Source organism: Indicator indicator, chromosome 20, assembly GCF_027791375.1.
Source record: "Indicator indicator isolate 239-I01 chromosome 20, UM_Iind_1.1, whole genome shotgun sequence".
NCBI classification, from domain to species: domain Eukaryota; kingdom Metazoa; phylum Chordata; class Aves; order Piciformes; family Indicatoridae; genus Indicator; species Indicator indicator.
Genome location: NC_072029.1, coordinates 2,826,819 through 2,843,215, shown reverse-complemented (window position 1 = coordinate 2,843,215; position 16,397 = coordinate 2,826,819). Strand labels below are relative to the sequence as shown.

General features: G+C 50.3%; 1 protein-coding gene across 1 annotated transcript; it reads right to left on the bottom strand.

The window, feature by feature from the left end:
• Positions 1-295: 295 nt before the first annotated feature.
• On the bottom strand, positions 296-16,381 carry GUK1 (guanylate kinase 1). Its single transcript, XM_054390160.1, has 8 exons — positions 16,339-16,381; positions 8,668-8,781; positions 6,060-6,101; positions 4,672-4,768; positions 3,852-3,990; positions 2,494-2,578; positions 1,355-1,440; positions 296-436 (listed from the first exon to the last, which is right to left on the bottom strand). The coding sequence occupies exons 1-8, from the start codon at positions 16,379-16,381 to the stop codon at positions 401-403; spliced, it is 642 nt and encodes a 213-aa protein (XP_054246135.1). The 3' UTR covers positions 296-400.
• Between the last annotated feature and the right edge of the window lie 16 nt (positions 16,382-16,397).

The window sequence follows — 16,397 nt, the reverse complement described above, 5'->3', positions numbered from 1 at the left end:
TGCAGCCAGATCTGCAAAAGGAAGCAGGAACCAGAAGGAGCAAGAAGGTGCCAATATTTGTGACAAGATGGAAGATGCTGTCTGCAGGTGGAAATCTGTGCACCTCCTGAGCCTGACAGCTCCCCTACAGCCCCAGGGGACATCTCTGCCCTCGGGCAGCAGATGCCATGTGGCCACTTCCCAAGCATCTGCCTGAGGAACAAACCTGGGAGAGCCTGTGCTGAGCATGTGGAGAACAGAAACACAGCTGTGGCCATGTTTGGTTTTCTTTCTTTTTAATAGAAACATCCTAGAACAACGTGGGAGGAGGCTCAGGCTAGAGGGAATGTCTCTCGGAATAAAAGGGTGCAACGTGCTTTGGGAATGATGTGCAAAGTTAAAATGTCCAAGCAGCCTCAGCTCAGGACTTCCTGGATTCTTGGGTCTTCTGGATTTCCTGCAAGGAGATCAGGAAAACAAGTGAGCACCTGCTACTCTTTGGGAACAACTCCTAGTTTCATGGCTCTGGAGACCACAAGTGATCATCTCCTCAGCCAAGCTGCACAGCACCGAGCTCAGAGTTTAGAGATCAGCCTTCAGGGACAAGGCAAGGTTTGACTTGGAGGCTCTTCAAAAATAGCACATCTCTTCCACACTGTTTATTTTGTTCCTTACCCAGTATAGTATCATGCTGGATTACACAATCCCAGACTGGTGGGGGTTGGAAGGACCTCTGGAGATCATATAGTCCAACCCTCAGCTAAAGGAGGGTCACCCACAGCAGCTTGCCCAGGATCACAATGTCCAGGTGGGGATGGAACCTCTCTAGAGGTCCTATCACTCCCTGACACCCTAAGAAGTCCCTCCCCAGCTTTCTTTAGCCCCCTTCAGATACTGGAAGGATACTTGTATCCTTCAGATACAAGAAGGTCTCCTCAGAGCCTTTCTTCTCCAGGCTCTACAATCCCAACTCTCTCAGTCTGTCTCCACAGGAGAGCAGCTCCAGCCCTCTGCTCATCCTCGTGGCCCTTCTCTGGGCATGTTCCAACACATCCAGACCCTTCCTGTAGCAGAGGCTCCAGAACCCCTGGAGCATTGATCAGATCCCCTCTGGGGCTGCTCTTCTCCAGTCTCAACACCCCCAGGGTCTCTCAGCCTTTCCTCCTCACAGAGATCTGTTTCCCACTCTTAGGTCACTGCTCCATCATCATTCACACAGCATCTGTGCTCAACTACAAAACTTAGCAGCTCAAACCAGACTGAGTGTGGGTATGGGGTCACATTTCAGTGGCTTCCTATAGACAGCCCCTCACCTGCTCAGCCCAGAGGTCAGGCCTGCCTGGGCTGTGAGGCAGAAAAGCCCCCAAGGACTCACCTCCAGGAGTACCTCCTTCAATTCAGAATAGGCTTTTTCTAAGTCATCATTAATGATGACCAAGTCAAACAGGCCAGGCTCTTTACCTGGCGAAGGAGAGAACAGAGGAATTAGAGGAGAACATTTCTTCCATGTCATCTCTCATCTGTGACCTGGAACATTTCAGTATTATTACTTCAGCCACTGCTAATGCTCTTCTCTGCCAACCATTTACCACAAACAGTAAATGATGCAGTTTGGTGCTCAGATCTAACTCAGCTCATGGCCCAGCCCTACCAGCACTCCTTGGAGAATGTCAACTGGAATCTTTCAGGCTGAAAAAGGCCTTTAAGATTATCAAGTCCAACCATTAACCCAGCACTGACAAGACACCACTAAACCATGTCCCTCAGCACCACATCTACATGGCTTTGAAACTCCTCCTGGGCAGCCTGGTCCAAGTCTTTACAATCCTGAGAAGAAATTTTTCCTAATGCCCAATTTAAACCTGCTGTAGAACAACTTGAGGCCATTTCCTCTTGTCCCATCACTTGTTTCTTGGGAGAGGATACCAACTCCTACTAAGCTACATCTTCCTTTAAAGGGAAAACCAGAAGGTCTCCCCTCAGCGTCCTTTTCTTCAGGCTGAACAACCCCATGTCCCTCAGCAGCTCCCCACCAGGCCTGTTCTCCAGACCCTTCACCAGCTTCCTTGCCCTTCTCTGGACACATTCCAGCCCATCAATGTCTTTCTTGGAGTGAGGGAGCCAAAACTGAACCCAGCAATCAAGGTGTGGTGACCTCACCGGTGCTAAGTACAGGGGGACAATCCCTGCCCTGGACCTGCTGGCCACACTATTGTTGATGCAAGCCAGGATGCTGGTAGCCTGCTTGGCAACCTGGGCACACCCTGGCTCATCTTCAGCTGGCTGTCAATCAACACCCCCAGATCTTTCTCTGCTGGGCAGCTTTCCACCCACTGTTCCCCAAGCCTGGAGCACTGCACGAGATTGTTGCTATCCAAATCTTTCATGCAAAAAACCAGCTCCTAAATGTTGTGACCCAAAACATTCATGCCAATTTTTCACCCCAAACTGGCTGTTAGATCCCCAGCACATACCCTCCCAGTGTGCACACCTCTCAAAGGTCCCTGGACTTACTAAGCTCCAAGTCCACACGAGCTGCAGTCAAACGTTTCTGTAAACTTTCTTCTGTCTCAGTCTTTCGGTCACGGAGTCTTTTTTCCTGAAGCCAAGGACAAACACATTCCAAAGATGCAAACTCCAAATGCTGCCAGCAGAAGCCACCCCCCTACCCCAGTGCTGTCTGCCATTTGCTGCTGCTGGCCACCAAGGGCTTGTGAAGCAATGCTCTGCAAAGGATGAGGGGGATCACTTACAGCCCAGAGCGAACCAGTGGCCAAGCTCAGTTTGGGCTCAAGATCTCCCAATCCAGGGCTCTGGTTCCCAGTCTCCTTTTATTCCCTTTTGCTTGGTTGGTGGGGGGGTTGGTGGGTTTTTGCTTGGTTGATGGGGGGGTTGGTGGGTTTTTGCTTGGTTGATGGGGGGGTTGGTGGGTTTTTGCTTGGTTGATGGGGGGGTTGGTGGGTTTTTGCTTGGTTGATGGGGGGGTTGGTGGGTTTTTGCTTGGTTGATGGGGGGGTTGGTGGGTTTTTGCTTGGTTGGTGGGGGGTTGGTGGGTTTTTGCTTGGTTGGTGGGGGGGTTGGTGGGTTTTTGCTTGGTTGATGGGGGGGTTGGTGGGTTTTTGCTTGGTTGATGGGGGGGTTGGTGGGTTTTTGCTTGGTTGATGGGGGGGTTGGTGGGTTTTTGCTTGGTTGATGGGGGGGTTGGTGGGTTTTTGCTTGGTTGATGGGGGGTTTTGGTGGGTTTTTTGCTTTGTTTTTGTTTGCAGGTAGTGCTGGGAGACACGATCTCTGCTGGGCTATGGTGTCTGGTGCTGCTGGTTTCCTACTCCACAAACTCAAGAAACCAGACTGCCTGATCTCCTGAGAGCAAGAGTTGTGGCCTTCACTTTGTACTCCTTTAGCAAGTCCACATCCCTCTCTGAACCACGACAGTGATTTCCACTGGTGAGAGGCACACTGCAATCATTACGCAGGCCCCCTAAGACCTTGGTGGGTATAGGACTTCTGGTGCTGCAGGGAACCAGCTTCCCCTGCTCAAACTTCAGTTCCTGGAGGTAAATCTCAGCACAAAGATCTTCTCTCCCCAGCATTCAGCACAACTGCTGCATTTAAAAGCTGTCCATAACCCAACGTGGGAGAACACAAGGCATGAAAACCATACAGGAAGGACTCAAAAACCATAGCACAGGAGGATTTAACCCTGGGACTCAGAGGCTGGGGAGCTGGAGGTCACAGTGCACTCAGAAATGTCCTCTCCACGTATTCTACATCCCTCCAAAACACAGAGATGGGTGAAGGAGGAAGCCCTGTGGCTTGAGAGCAAGGTGCTGATTACCTCTAAGTGCCTAACGGCAAAGGAAGGCAGCGCTCACCAAGATGGCTATGGATGGGGGCTGCACGGAGATGTAGATGGGGTTCAGCTCAGTCTTCTTGATGTTCTTCACACCCTGGATGTCGATGTCAAGGACACAGATCTGGTTCTGGGCCTGAACAGCCTGCACTGCACCTTTACTGGGGACAGAGGAGAGAGGGAAGGGGTCAGAGCACCCAGTCAGAGCAGGGGAGGTTTGGGGGTGTCCCCCTCAACAGCAGGTCTACAGCTCACAGGGCTCCTCTGCACCCAAACCCCGGCAGAGATGGACAGAGTCTGCTCTGCTCTTGCTATCATTTCCTTCCCCAAGGCTGGAGTGGGGACCTGCTGTCTCCTCCTAGAGAGGCTGGCAAAACCTGGATGAGCAATGGAGCAGCCTGAGACAGTGACAGAACAGAATGACAGGTTGGAAGAGACCTCTAAGATCAAATCCAACCCTTAACCCAGCACTGCCAGGTCACCACTAAACCATGGCCCTCAGCACTGTATCTCCATGGCTTTTCAGTCCCTCCAGGGATGGGGACTTCACCACTGCCCTGGGCAGCCTGATACAGGGCTTAACAACCTTTTGGGGAAGAAATTGTTCCTCATGTCCAACCTAAACCTCCCGTGGTACCACCTGAGACCATCTCCTCTTGTCCAATCACTTATTATTTTTGCTGTCTTAATAAAGCTGTGAAGGACCCCACTATCAAAAATAAGGAGAACCTGTGTGTTTGGGGGAAAATAATGTAGCTAAGTTAAAATATTGTTCCCTTCACCACCCTCTTAGCTGCCCAGCACCACTGGAGTTGAGCAGTGACAGCACCTGAACCACCTACCTTGTCCCATACATGTTTCCAGAGAACTCTGCATGCTCAATGAATTCACCAGCATCAATTTCTTTCTGCATTTCCTCTCTGGATACAAAGTGATAATCTGGAGAAGCAACACAGGAAAGCCACCCAGAAATTAACAGTTTTGAAGGTAAAGTTTGTCGTCAAAATGTTACCCATGAAGGAAGTTAGTGACAAACAACTTAAAATCCACTTTGGAGAATGCTGTCAGACTGCAGATTATCTCCTTCCTAATTCCTACCCATCACATCCTCTCTCCACACCAACTGTCCAGATACCTGCTCAAAATCTTTTGGTGCTTTTTGTGTGGCTACAAAGCTGCTGCACCCCCTTTTTCATGCCCTTTCCCCTTTCTGCTGCAGTGGAAACTCCCCCTCCTCCCCATTCCCACAGGTGTGGAAAACACTGCAGCAGGACTGCCAGGGCCCTTCATTTGAAAGTGTTTGTGATGAAAGACTAGAATGGGACAAAGGGAGATAAAAGGGAACATCAAAAATCAAATTAAAAAGCAATGTTTCTCTATCTTGCAAAATTTCCTCCCTTTCAATTCAGACTGAAACCTGCCAGAGGAAATTAAGAACAAACCTCATTTGGTTCTCTCTGAAATACACAAACCAGAAAAGAGAAGAGCAGAGCAGCTGGGCACAAGCTATTAAGACAGATAAAGACATCTCACTAAGCAGTTGCTTTTCCCATAGCCAGGGGCATTTTTGAGGGATCTCACCAGAGCTACCTCAGAAAAAAACCAAGCCACTCACTGCCCAAATATGGACCAGGGTGAGTCCTGCTCTGAAAACCTCAGCCAGCAGGTCACAGAGATGGTGTCTAGAAAAAGAAAACTGGCAGCATGTGCTCTGCCCCTGCTAACATTTCACTACTTAGCTGAATTTTGTTCTGCCAAGGTCCATCCCTCTTCATTCTCTTCTCCATGGCACATGCTGCACAACAGCTGTAGATGGCTACAGTCTCATTGCCACTGAGATGAAGAGCAGAAGTGTGTTTGTGGATTTAAAACACACCTACACTCTCAAATATATCATCACTGAACATGTGCCTAAGGAAATGAACCCAATAAACACAGAATTAGATATGAGGAAGGAATGATTTCCTTTGCAGGTGGTAAGGCTCTGGAACAGGTTGCCCAGAGAAGTTGTAGATGGGGCCCTGAGCAACCTGGTCTGTTAGGGAATGCCCTTGCCCAAGGCAGGGGATTGGAACTAGATGATCCTTTAAGGTTCTTTCCAACCCAAACAGTTCTGTGATTCTGTGACTTATCTGCTGGAGGGATCTGTGCAGGCACTTTCATAAAAAGTGATGGTCAGAGGAATTATTTGCTGAGTGTGAGGGGACAGGCCCAGCTGTAGCACACTCACCTTTGCCATTTACTTCTCCAGGTCTTGGCTGCCTTGTGGTATCTGTGAAGAAAAAAAAAAAAAACCAAACCAAACCAAATCCTTGTAAATTTTCAAGGTATCAAAGAACTAAACCCACAGACAGAGTAGATGAACCCGATCAAGGAGTAAATTGATCATCTATGATCTATTTAAAGCAATCCAAGCTTCAGGAATTGGGCAGTGTAACACAACAACATGGGAGGCCCAGCCTGGTTTTGCTGGGACAGAATCCCAGGCCAGACATGGCTGCAGGTCCTTGGCAGTTTGGAGCTGGCCAGGACAATGACCCAAGCTGGCTAGAGGTGTATCCCAGACCAGAGACATTATGCTCAGTGTAAAGGGGGAAGTCTGTGGAAGAAGAGGAGCCTCCTGCTTGAGCTCCCTTCTTCCTCTGCCCCCAGTCCTTCCCTTACTCCTATTCCCCATTTATTGTGAACCTTCACTGGGCTGAATATAATTTGGTATCCTTTATATTAGTAACAGTTGTGTTGTTTCATTAAACCCATTTTCAGTTCAGCCCATGGGTCTGCTCTCCTCTTCCTGATCCTTTCTCTGCTAGGGAGGGGTCACTGGGTGATAAAGCAACTGCTGGAGTTTAGCCCTGGACACGGACTAAAGATAGCCAGCCAAGAGTCCTAAATAACCTGGGCACAATCAGTGAGGATTGTTAGGGGCTAAGCAGCCAGCGTGGAGGCTGGGCTCAGTTTCCAGCTCTGCTACAGCTTTCCTGTGTAATCCTAGAGCTGTTACTCAAACCTCTGCCTCCATCAGGGGAATCAGAGCTGCCCTACTTCACTGAGGTCTTCATTTTAAAAGGTTGTGGCAGCACCTACAGACTTAAGGACAAATCCCTCCACAAGGCAGGAGAATTAATGCCTTTGATATTCTTTTGGTGGATAAAACCTTGGGACCCTGCTGGAAATTGTTCCCATTAGGATTATTTTCAGCAGAAGCTCTGCATTCCAAGAAGGGCCTGATGGTGCCCATGGAGGGTTAACACTGATTATTTTACTTAGGACCAGGAGTTAACCCAACACAAGGCTCTGATCACCTGTAAGCTTTTATAGAGCACCAACTGCCAAGTGGTCTGTACAGGTGTAGCAAAATAAACATCTACCAAGATGAAATCTTGAGGGAAATAGTTAAGATTTAGTTTGGAGTGAGATGAGAGATTCAGTTGAATTGAGAGCACAGGATGGAACAACACAGAAGGAAAGATAGTTTTGTTTCATTACATTTTTAACACCCACTATTTGTTATCATGGTGAAACACATCTGGATCTCCCAGAGCTCAACACAAGGATTTCATCTGCAGTATCCCAAGTGTTAGGACAGCTTACAAGGAGAGGCTGAGAGACCTGGGGCTGTTTAGCCTGGAGAAGAGGAGCCTGAGAGGGGAATCTTCTCAATGCTCAGCAAGAGCTAAAGGGTGGGGGGCAAGAGGATGAGGCCAGACTCTTGTCAGTGGTGCCCAGCAATAGGACAAAGGGCAATGACACAAACTGGAATCAAGGAGGTTCAGCTGAACATGAGGAAAAAATTCTTTGGTGTGAGGATGCTGAAGCCATGGCCCAGACTGCTCAGAGGGGTTTGTGGAGCCTCCTCTGGAGAGATTCCAAACCTCCCTGAGGGCCACTGTGATCCTGGGCAAGCTGCTGTGGGTGACCCTGCTTTAGCAGCTGGGCTGGACTGGATGAGAGGTCCCTTCCAAGCTGGGATTCTGTGACAGCAAAATCACTTTGGCAACCTACTTAAAAACCTTGCAGAACTCTAGGGAAAATCAGGTGAGCAAGCTGTGGACACAACCCACACTTTGAGGGTAATCTTTAAGGTGTCACTCAAGTTAAAAAAAAAAAAAAAACAGTGCTGCAACAGGCCAGAAAATGCTCTGTGCTTACTGTGTTGTGATGCAGGAGGGGTTCAGCACTGCAGACAGGTGTGAGTGGCTAGTCAGGGGTTGTTTTCACATTACAGGGAACAGCCTCAGATAGGAAAAAATAATAAAAAATGTTGGTCATCACTTAAGTGACCAACATCAAAAAAAAAAAAAAAAAAAAAAAAGAAGCCATGAAACCACCAGAGCTTTGGCAGGAGAAGGAACCTAACCAGGTGATGGGGTGAACTGTTCCACTGACTGAGCTGGTAGTGAGCTGGCCTTCACAAAACTTTTAGTTTTAAATGAGGCTCTGCTGTTCAGCCCCTGGGCTGTTAAAATCCCCCCCAGCTTCTGCAGGTGGGTGGAAAGAATCAGCTTCTGAAGCACAGGTGTGGGAGGATTTTGTAACTTTCAGAGTCAAGGATCACTCAGCAAAATCTCATCACCTCTCTGAGCTGTGTTTAGAAGGGTGAGGAGTCACCAGGCCTGAAAAGGAGCTGCTCCTGACAACTCTTAGCCTTGCCACTCAGTGCCAGTAGTAAAAGGTGTCCTGACTTACTTCAGCATCCCAAAGAGCCCACAGCCAGACAAGGACACAGACAAGGCACAGAAGATGCATTTGGAACATGAACACAGCTACAGAAGCTGACTCTGGGGGTCTCAGCCCTGAGCTCCTCCACAGCCCTTCCACAGAGACCCAGAGGTACTCACGGGAGACACTGAAGCCAAAGATGTTCTCATAATCTTTAAGCAATTTCTTTAATAAAGTGCTCTTGCCTGCACCTGATGGGCCACTCAGAACCACTGGTCTTGGTCCTTGCATGGCTGGAAAGACAAAAAAAACCATCCTGGTTAGAAACATCCATGAAAAACCACAGCTGTGGATCCCCAGAGGTGCTCAGCCCCACAGAACAGTGTATAACCTTCACCCTTGGGTATGGACTTCTGCAGGCAAATCTGAAATGGTGATAGACCACAAGCCTGGAGCTGATAGGAGGTAACTGGGAGAGCAGAAAATGGCAGGAAATCTAAAGAACTATTAAACCAGCAAATTTGCTGCAGCCAGTGGGAGCTGCCAGCTCCGTGCTGCTGCAGAAGATCCAGGCTGGGAGCTCTGAGCACTTGGATACCATTTTGGAAAGCAGACAGCAGAGGCCAGCAGCGATGCAGCAGGACAGCTCCACCTTGCCTTGCTGCTGGCCCTGATTTTTAGCTGGGGAACAAATACCTCAGACAGATAAAGGCTGCAGTGTGAACACTTGTTCCCAAGGGACTGAGGTTAAATGCACCTAAGAGGAGACTGGGTCCAGCTGCCACTAACCTGGGGTTACTCAAGGCAGTTCTGATGCATCGTGGGACGCCCCCACACACGGGGCAATGCCTCCTTAATACTTGTTCTTACTGACAGATACAGTCACAGCTGCTTCCTTTGCATGGGGAGAGGGTTTACAGGAGACACTGGCAAGGAAAAAGGGCAGAAATCAGCCAGTGTTACACTCAAGCAGCTCTGAATGAGGGATGCCCAAGAGATCCCCACACCACTTATGTTGCCCATTTACATCCTAACAAGTACAAACTAGAAGCCTGTGGTGGACAGTTAAATGTTTCCTATCAGTGCAGGGATAAACATCCACACTCAAAGTTTTTAACCTAAATAGACACAGTGCTGAAACCTAGAGCAGAAGCTCAGTGTGTCCTCCAGCAGACCACTCCTGTGAGGCTTTGGGGTTATCTAAGATACAAACACGCTTTGGGTTGTTGTTTCCATTTCGCCTGGAGCTCCAGGAAAACTCCAGCTGAAGCTGTCTCATGGCAAGAAAGAAAAGTTTGGGTCCCGTTACAGAAAACAAACAAAAAAATAAGGCAGCCTGAAAACACACAGACCTTGTTGCAGCCAGCCAGAGTGAAAAAAATCATAGAATGGTAGGGGTTGGAAGGGACCTCTAAAGGTCATAGAGACCAACCCCTGCTGCCAGCTATGGGTGTCTTCCTGTGCCTGCCTCTCTGGGGAGGAAAAGAGGTCAATTATCAACACGTGAAGAAAGATGAAAATCCATCAACAGCAATTCAGCAGCTTCTGCACCAGAGGTGATGAAGAAAGAGGGACAAATCAAACAAGCCCTTTTCCCCTCCACCTAATACAATGACTTTCTGGAACAAATAAAGCCCCTGGAAATTTTTGGGTCTTTTCAGTTTTAACCTGATGGGCTGGGTGTGACCTGAGGAGCAATCAGCTGATAGGCACTGTAATGCCTTTCCATTTTAAATTAGATCATAGCAATGTCACCCTGACCTTACAAATCACTTTTTAAACAGCATTAAGCCAAATGCTGCCTCTTACAAAATCAGCTGTGGATGGTGGGGCAGGCTAATCCAGCCAGGCTGCCTCCCTGACCCTGAGCTGGAGACCTCCTTATCCCTAAATCCCCCCTGCACTCATCAGGCAGCACTGCAGCTTTCCCTCTGCTCCCCTGGGATGCTTTCTGCTTGTCTGAGCAGAGTTTATCCCAGCCTGCAAGAAATGATGAGGTATTAATACACAAAGGCTGAGTAGATGCCAGCAGCAGCTCCAGTGGGTGTAAGAGCCACCAAGATCAGCCATTTGGGGTTGTTCAGCCTGGAGAAGAGAAAGCTCCAGGGAGAGCTTCTGGTTGCATTTCAGTGCTTAAAGGGCCTGGTAAGATGGGGACAGATGTGTGAGTAGGGCCTGCTGTGACAGGACAAGGGGAGATGGGTTTACACTAAAAGAGGGAGATTTAGACTGGAGAGAAGGAAGACATTTCTTATGCTGGGGATGGTGATGCAGTGGCCCAGGCTGCCCAGAGAGGCGGTAGAAACCCCATCCCTGGAACCATTCCAGCTCAGGTTGTTTGGGGCTCTGAGCAACCTGCTCTAGGTGCCAACGTCCCTGCTGAGTGCAGAGGGGTTGGACTAGGTGAGCTTTAAAGGCACCTTCCAACCCAAACCAGTCTATGATTCCCTGAGGACCAGTCCCATGTGTATATCACCATGCTGCTGGATTAGGCTTCAACATCTGAAAAACACAATGGGGCTGAATAAACTCTAGGAAGTCCTTTTGGGGGCCTGTGCTCCCCTTAACTCTTCAGCTCTGATAATTTCCCAATACCACAGGGTTTGGCTAAATGTTCAATACCAAAAGAGCAAAGCTCACCCTCCTGCACCTCCTCACCAGCAAAATGCTCCTGAGTGTGCACAGCAAGGAAGCAGGGGGGGGCTTGGTGGGTTAAAGCATCTCCTTCTCTTCTGCCCCTGCCAGTGCCTCTTGCCCACAAAAATTAAACAGCTGAGCCCTGGCCATTGCTTGTGAAACACTCCAGGAAAGAATGAGGAGCTACACAAAGTTCCTCACCCTTCTTCCAACACATCTGCTCCCAACTGATGCTCCTTCATCACACACCAGCTTCCCTGGCCTCCACCAAAAGTCCCCATGCATGAAGTCTGAATGCCAACACAGATTCTGTCACCACCACAGCTTCCCCTCCACCATGATCTGGCTGTGCCAGCAAGAACTGCTCCAGATGAAAAAGTCCCTGTCCCCTACCTGCAGATCCTAGCCAGGACACACACCCCAGCTAGAGGAAAAAAGAGCTTCCACTTCTCCTGCCTCAACATTTCAGCCACCCTTCCACAGGCACTGACAGGAACAAGGGACTTGAAGCTGCCCAATCACTCACAACCATTTCATTCATTCCTAGACTAGGAAGAGGAAGGAGGAGCAGGCAAAGCACTGTCTGGGAGCAGGCTCCAATTCTTCCTTACCTTCTGCTTTCACTCCTTTCCCACCAAGGTCCAAAACTCAGCTCCTCACAGCAGAGACAGGCTCACACAGGAGGCAGCCAGCAGCAGCTGGGCTCTTTGTGAGCTGCCAAAGCCTTAATTACCCAGATGCACTTTTAAGATGGCCAATGAAAAGCACTCACTGGTTTTTAATCTCCTCTGGTGGTTTCTCCTCCACTTCCTGCTCTCTTGCTGGGAAAGCTACAGTCAGACCTCACTGCTGGGTGCTTGGCCTTGGGCAAGGAGCTGAAGGGTCTCTGTCTCTGCACACCACCTCACAGGCCACACATCCCCTCCAGACAACCACATAAAGGCACACAACTTGTCATCCTGGGGTACCTCCTGGGTGAGACCACCAGCTTCTGCAAGTTGGATATGGCCTTGGGAGGTCTACAGCTCACCATCCTTCTACAGGGATGGCACCAACAGACACCAAGAACTGGTGATGAGCTCTTAGATGACATCCATGCACATCAGACATAAAACCCAAAATATGATGCTGCTGAACTCACAACACACCCAACAACTACCCAACAGTTGCACAGCTGAGGCAGCTCTTCTGCAAAATCCCTCAGCCTTGGCTTTAGCCAGGATTTCACCCTGGAATCACAGAATTGGTTTGCTTGGAAGAAGCCTTTAAGATCATCAAGTCCAACTGTTAGCCCAGCACTGCCAGGTCACCACTAAACCATGTCCCTCAGCACCACATCTCCCTGGCTTTTAAATCTCTCCAGGGCAGGGATTCCACCACTGCCCCGGGCAGCCTGGGACAGGCCTTGACAACCCCTTCAGGGAAGAAATTTTTCCTAATAACCAACCTAAACCTCCCCTGGTACAACTTGAGGGCATTTCCTCTTGTCCTATCACTCGTTACCTGGGAGAAGAGACTGACCCCCACCTGGCTTCAGACTCCTTTCAGATAGCTGGAGAGAGCCAGAAGGTCTCCCCTCAGCCTTCTCTTCTCCAGGCTACACAGCCTCAGCTTCCTCAGACACTCCTCCCCAGCCCTGTTCTCCAGACCCTTCACCAGCTTCATTGCCTTTCTCTGGACACACTCCAGCCCCTCAATGTCCTGCTTGTGGTGAGGGGCCCCAAACCCAACCCAATATTCAAGGTGTGGCCTCACCAGTGCCCAGTACAGGGGGACAATCCCTGTCTTGGTCCTGCTGGTGACACTATTGCTGGCACAAGCCTCCTGCAATGTTCCTCTCCTTTAGACTGAAGCCTGCACAGCTCCTGCCTCCTTCTTCTCTTGCTCACATAGAACTAAACCCAAGCCTCCAAATGGCATGTCCCAGCACCTCCATGGTGGGACCCTGCAAGGTCTGTGCCACCCTGGTGCTGGTGGTGCTCTTCTTCCTGAAAGAGCACTGCTGAGGTGCCAGAGTATGATGGAGATGCTCTCCATTACTTTACACCCTTTCCCCCCCAAACACTCAGAACTACAGTGAGAAAAGCCACGTGGGTTGTGATAACAGATCTCATTTCTTTGGCAAACAGGCTAAAAATAAACCAGAAGGCTTGCAGGTGGTTCCTCTCCAAACATGTCCCTCCTCTTTTGCTGGAAATGTGAAGAGGAAAACAAGACTTAATTTAGAGGGGGGAAAAATAAAAAAGGCCATTTCCACTGGCAGATGAAGGACTGGGCTCTCGTGGGCAGCAGATGGCAAACACCCATCTGGCAAAGTGGGAATCTCTGCCACGCCAGAGCAAATCCAGCTCCCATGGAGCATTTTTGGAAGGCACCCACCACAGGGCAGGGTTTTGGGGGCAGATCCCTGAGGGTGGAGAGGCAAAGATGAAGATGTAATGGAAGGGTGACCAGAGATGATCTCTGCCTCAAAATATGAGAAGAACCTACATAGAAGTTCTCACCTCCAGCATCAGATTTGGTAAACACATGCCCTGACCCCAAAGAATTGCTCCCAAGAACAAGCCAGGCTGCACTCCCATACTCCTGCCCTCTGGGCTTCTCCACTTCCCCAGCCCTGCCCAACATAGCTCCTCTTCCTCCAGCAATCTGAAGCCCTCAAAAACCACAAGTAAAGCACAAAAAAACCAAGCCTGAGAAACCAAGTCCGGCAGATTTGGGGCTTTTTAGATCTCCTCTTCAGTCCCCAGCCCAGTAAGGCACCTGCATGTCTTCAAGCTGTTGCAGCAGGAACATCTTTATTTTGAGCAGAAGCCCATTTCCCCCCCCCCACCCCCCCGCCTTGCTCAGATTTTGGCATTTTCAGAGCAAGCAGTCTGCCAATATCTAGCACAGAGGGTCTCTCACCTCCTAAAATGGCTTTGGATCCAGCCCAACCACCATGTATCACTAAAGGCACAGGAAGCTGGAGTCAAGCAGCAAGCTGGCCAAGTAAAAACTCTCATTTTGAGGGAGGTGCCACACCTGGGACTGAAGACAAACAGCTACATAGATCCTGCTGGGCTGCACAAAGATGGGGTGGTCACACAGGAGGTTATCACCAGGGTGAGCAACACTTCTGGGTCTGCTAAACTCACCCTGGATTTTACCTGGGAGGCAGGAACTCAACCAGTAAAGCAAAGGACAGACATCACAAGAGTTAAACAAAATTAATGCTGATTAGCAGAGAGGCTTTGCAGAGAAGGTAGAGGCCTCTCACAAAGTAGAAAAGAGGATTAAAGAGTTTCCCTGGAGCACCAAGAATTGTCTCCTGGATTAGGATTAAAATCCCATTCTCTATTTTTAGCAGGTTCCTTATAAGGCCACCACTCCCACCTTTCCAAATTTTGTGATGCTTTCTGAAAAACTAAGCCAGCTACAATTAAACAACCAAGGTTAACATAGCCTGAGAGCAGGCAAATGTTCAGCATCTCGATGGCACCAGCTGCTCCAAAGGCAACGGCCCCAGATCCATAGGATCACAGGATGTTAGGGGCTGGAAGGGACCTTCAACCCCCCTGCCAGAGCAGGGCCATAGAATCCAGCACAGGTCATACAGGAACACATCCAGATGGCTCTTGAAAGACTCCAGAGAAGGAGACTCCACAACCTGTCAGGGCAGCCTCATTCACTCAGGGAATGGGTGAGTGAAAGCTCCAGGGCTTCACCTGCAGTTTCCCAGCATGCAGAGATCATGCCGGCCTCAGAGGTGCTGCCCCAACAGCCAGCAGGTTGCTTAGATAAAGAGAATTCTAAAGCAGGAGCCAAGCATCCCTACTGCTGTGCCCAGAGCTTGCACAATCACTCTGCCACCTTTTACCTGGAAATAATTATTTCAAAAGCACAAATTAGATGCTGCACTGGTTAACACTCCTCACTTTGCAAGGAGCAGTGATGCAGCAGGAGGAACAAGAACCACTTGCTCAAGGTCACTGCAGAAATCAGCTGGGTCCAGGCATCCCTCCAAGACCATGTCCTACTACAAAACTGCACCAATTTAACCAATCAACTGGTTTCACAGTCTCACAGTATATCAGAGGTTGGAAGGGACCTCATCAGGTCCAACCCCCCTGCCAGAGCAGCATCACTTAGGGTAGTCTGCACAGGAATGCATCCAGGTGGGGTTGGACAGTCTCCAGAGAAGGAGACTCCACAACCCCCCTGGGCAGCCTGCTCCAGGGCTCTGTCACCCTCACTGTAAAGAAGTTTCTCCTCATGTTGAGGTGAAATCTTCTGTGTTCAAGTTTGAACCCATTGTTGTCTTATTACTGTGCACCACCGAAGAGCCTGGACCCCTCAACCTGACAACCACCCCTCAGCTATTGATAGACATTGATCAGATCCCCTCTCAGCCTTTTCTTCTCCAGACTAAACTGCCCCAGGGCTCTCAGTCTCTCTTTACAGGGGAGAAGGCAATTTACCCAGCCAGTTAAAGCCTGCAGATGCGAAGCTCAGACGGGTGCGACTCTGCCATCTCCTCCCCTCATACACTGCGTTTCACCACACAGAACTTTACTTTCGGGTATCCGACCCCCGTCTCGCCTCGCACACCACCCACAAACCCCAACCACGTCAGCATGCAAATCCTCGTTTGGTTTACCCCACTGGGCACCGGGACACCTCCGCGCCACACCGAGCAGCACAGTGCCCGGTGCGGCTGCTGGGATGGGGACACCACCAGCCTCGGGACAGCTTCGAGCCTGTCCCACACCCATCCTGCACAGGCAAGAGCAGCTCATGCAATCACCTGGAGGGGCAATGAGGGGGCTCAGCACCCCCAGAGACGGCTAGGGCCCCCTCAGCAGATGACCCTTGCCAGGGGCTCAGCACCCTGATGCTATCACCCCGAGGCCAGCAGGGCTCCCTCTGCCCAGGATCCCTGCGAGAGGCTTAAATACCCGGGACCCCGTCAAACGAGGGTCACTGTGAGTGGCCTCGGAGCCGCCTTGTCCCCGATAGCCGAGGACTCCTTCGAGGGGTCCCAGTGCCCCTAAACCCAGGACCCCTGCGAGGGGCTCAGGGGGGGCGGCTGAAATCTCTCAGTCGAGGACCCCTGTGAAGAGGCCCGTGGCCGACTACAGCTCTTTAACCCTTGGTCCCCCTCAGCCCTTGGTCCGCTGTGCCTGCGTCCCTCCGAGCCGAGCCCCCGAGCCCCGCAACCCCGCCGCGCTCACCCGCCGCCCAGGCGATGGCGCCGAGCCGCCGCCGCCAGCTCATGGGCGAGGGGGGGACA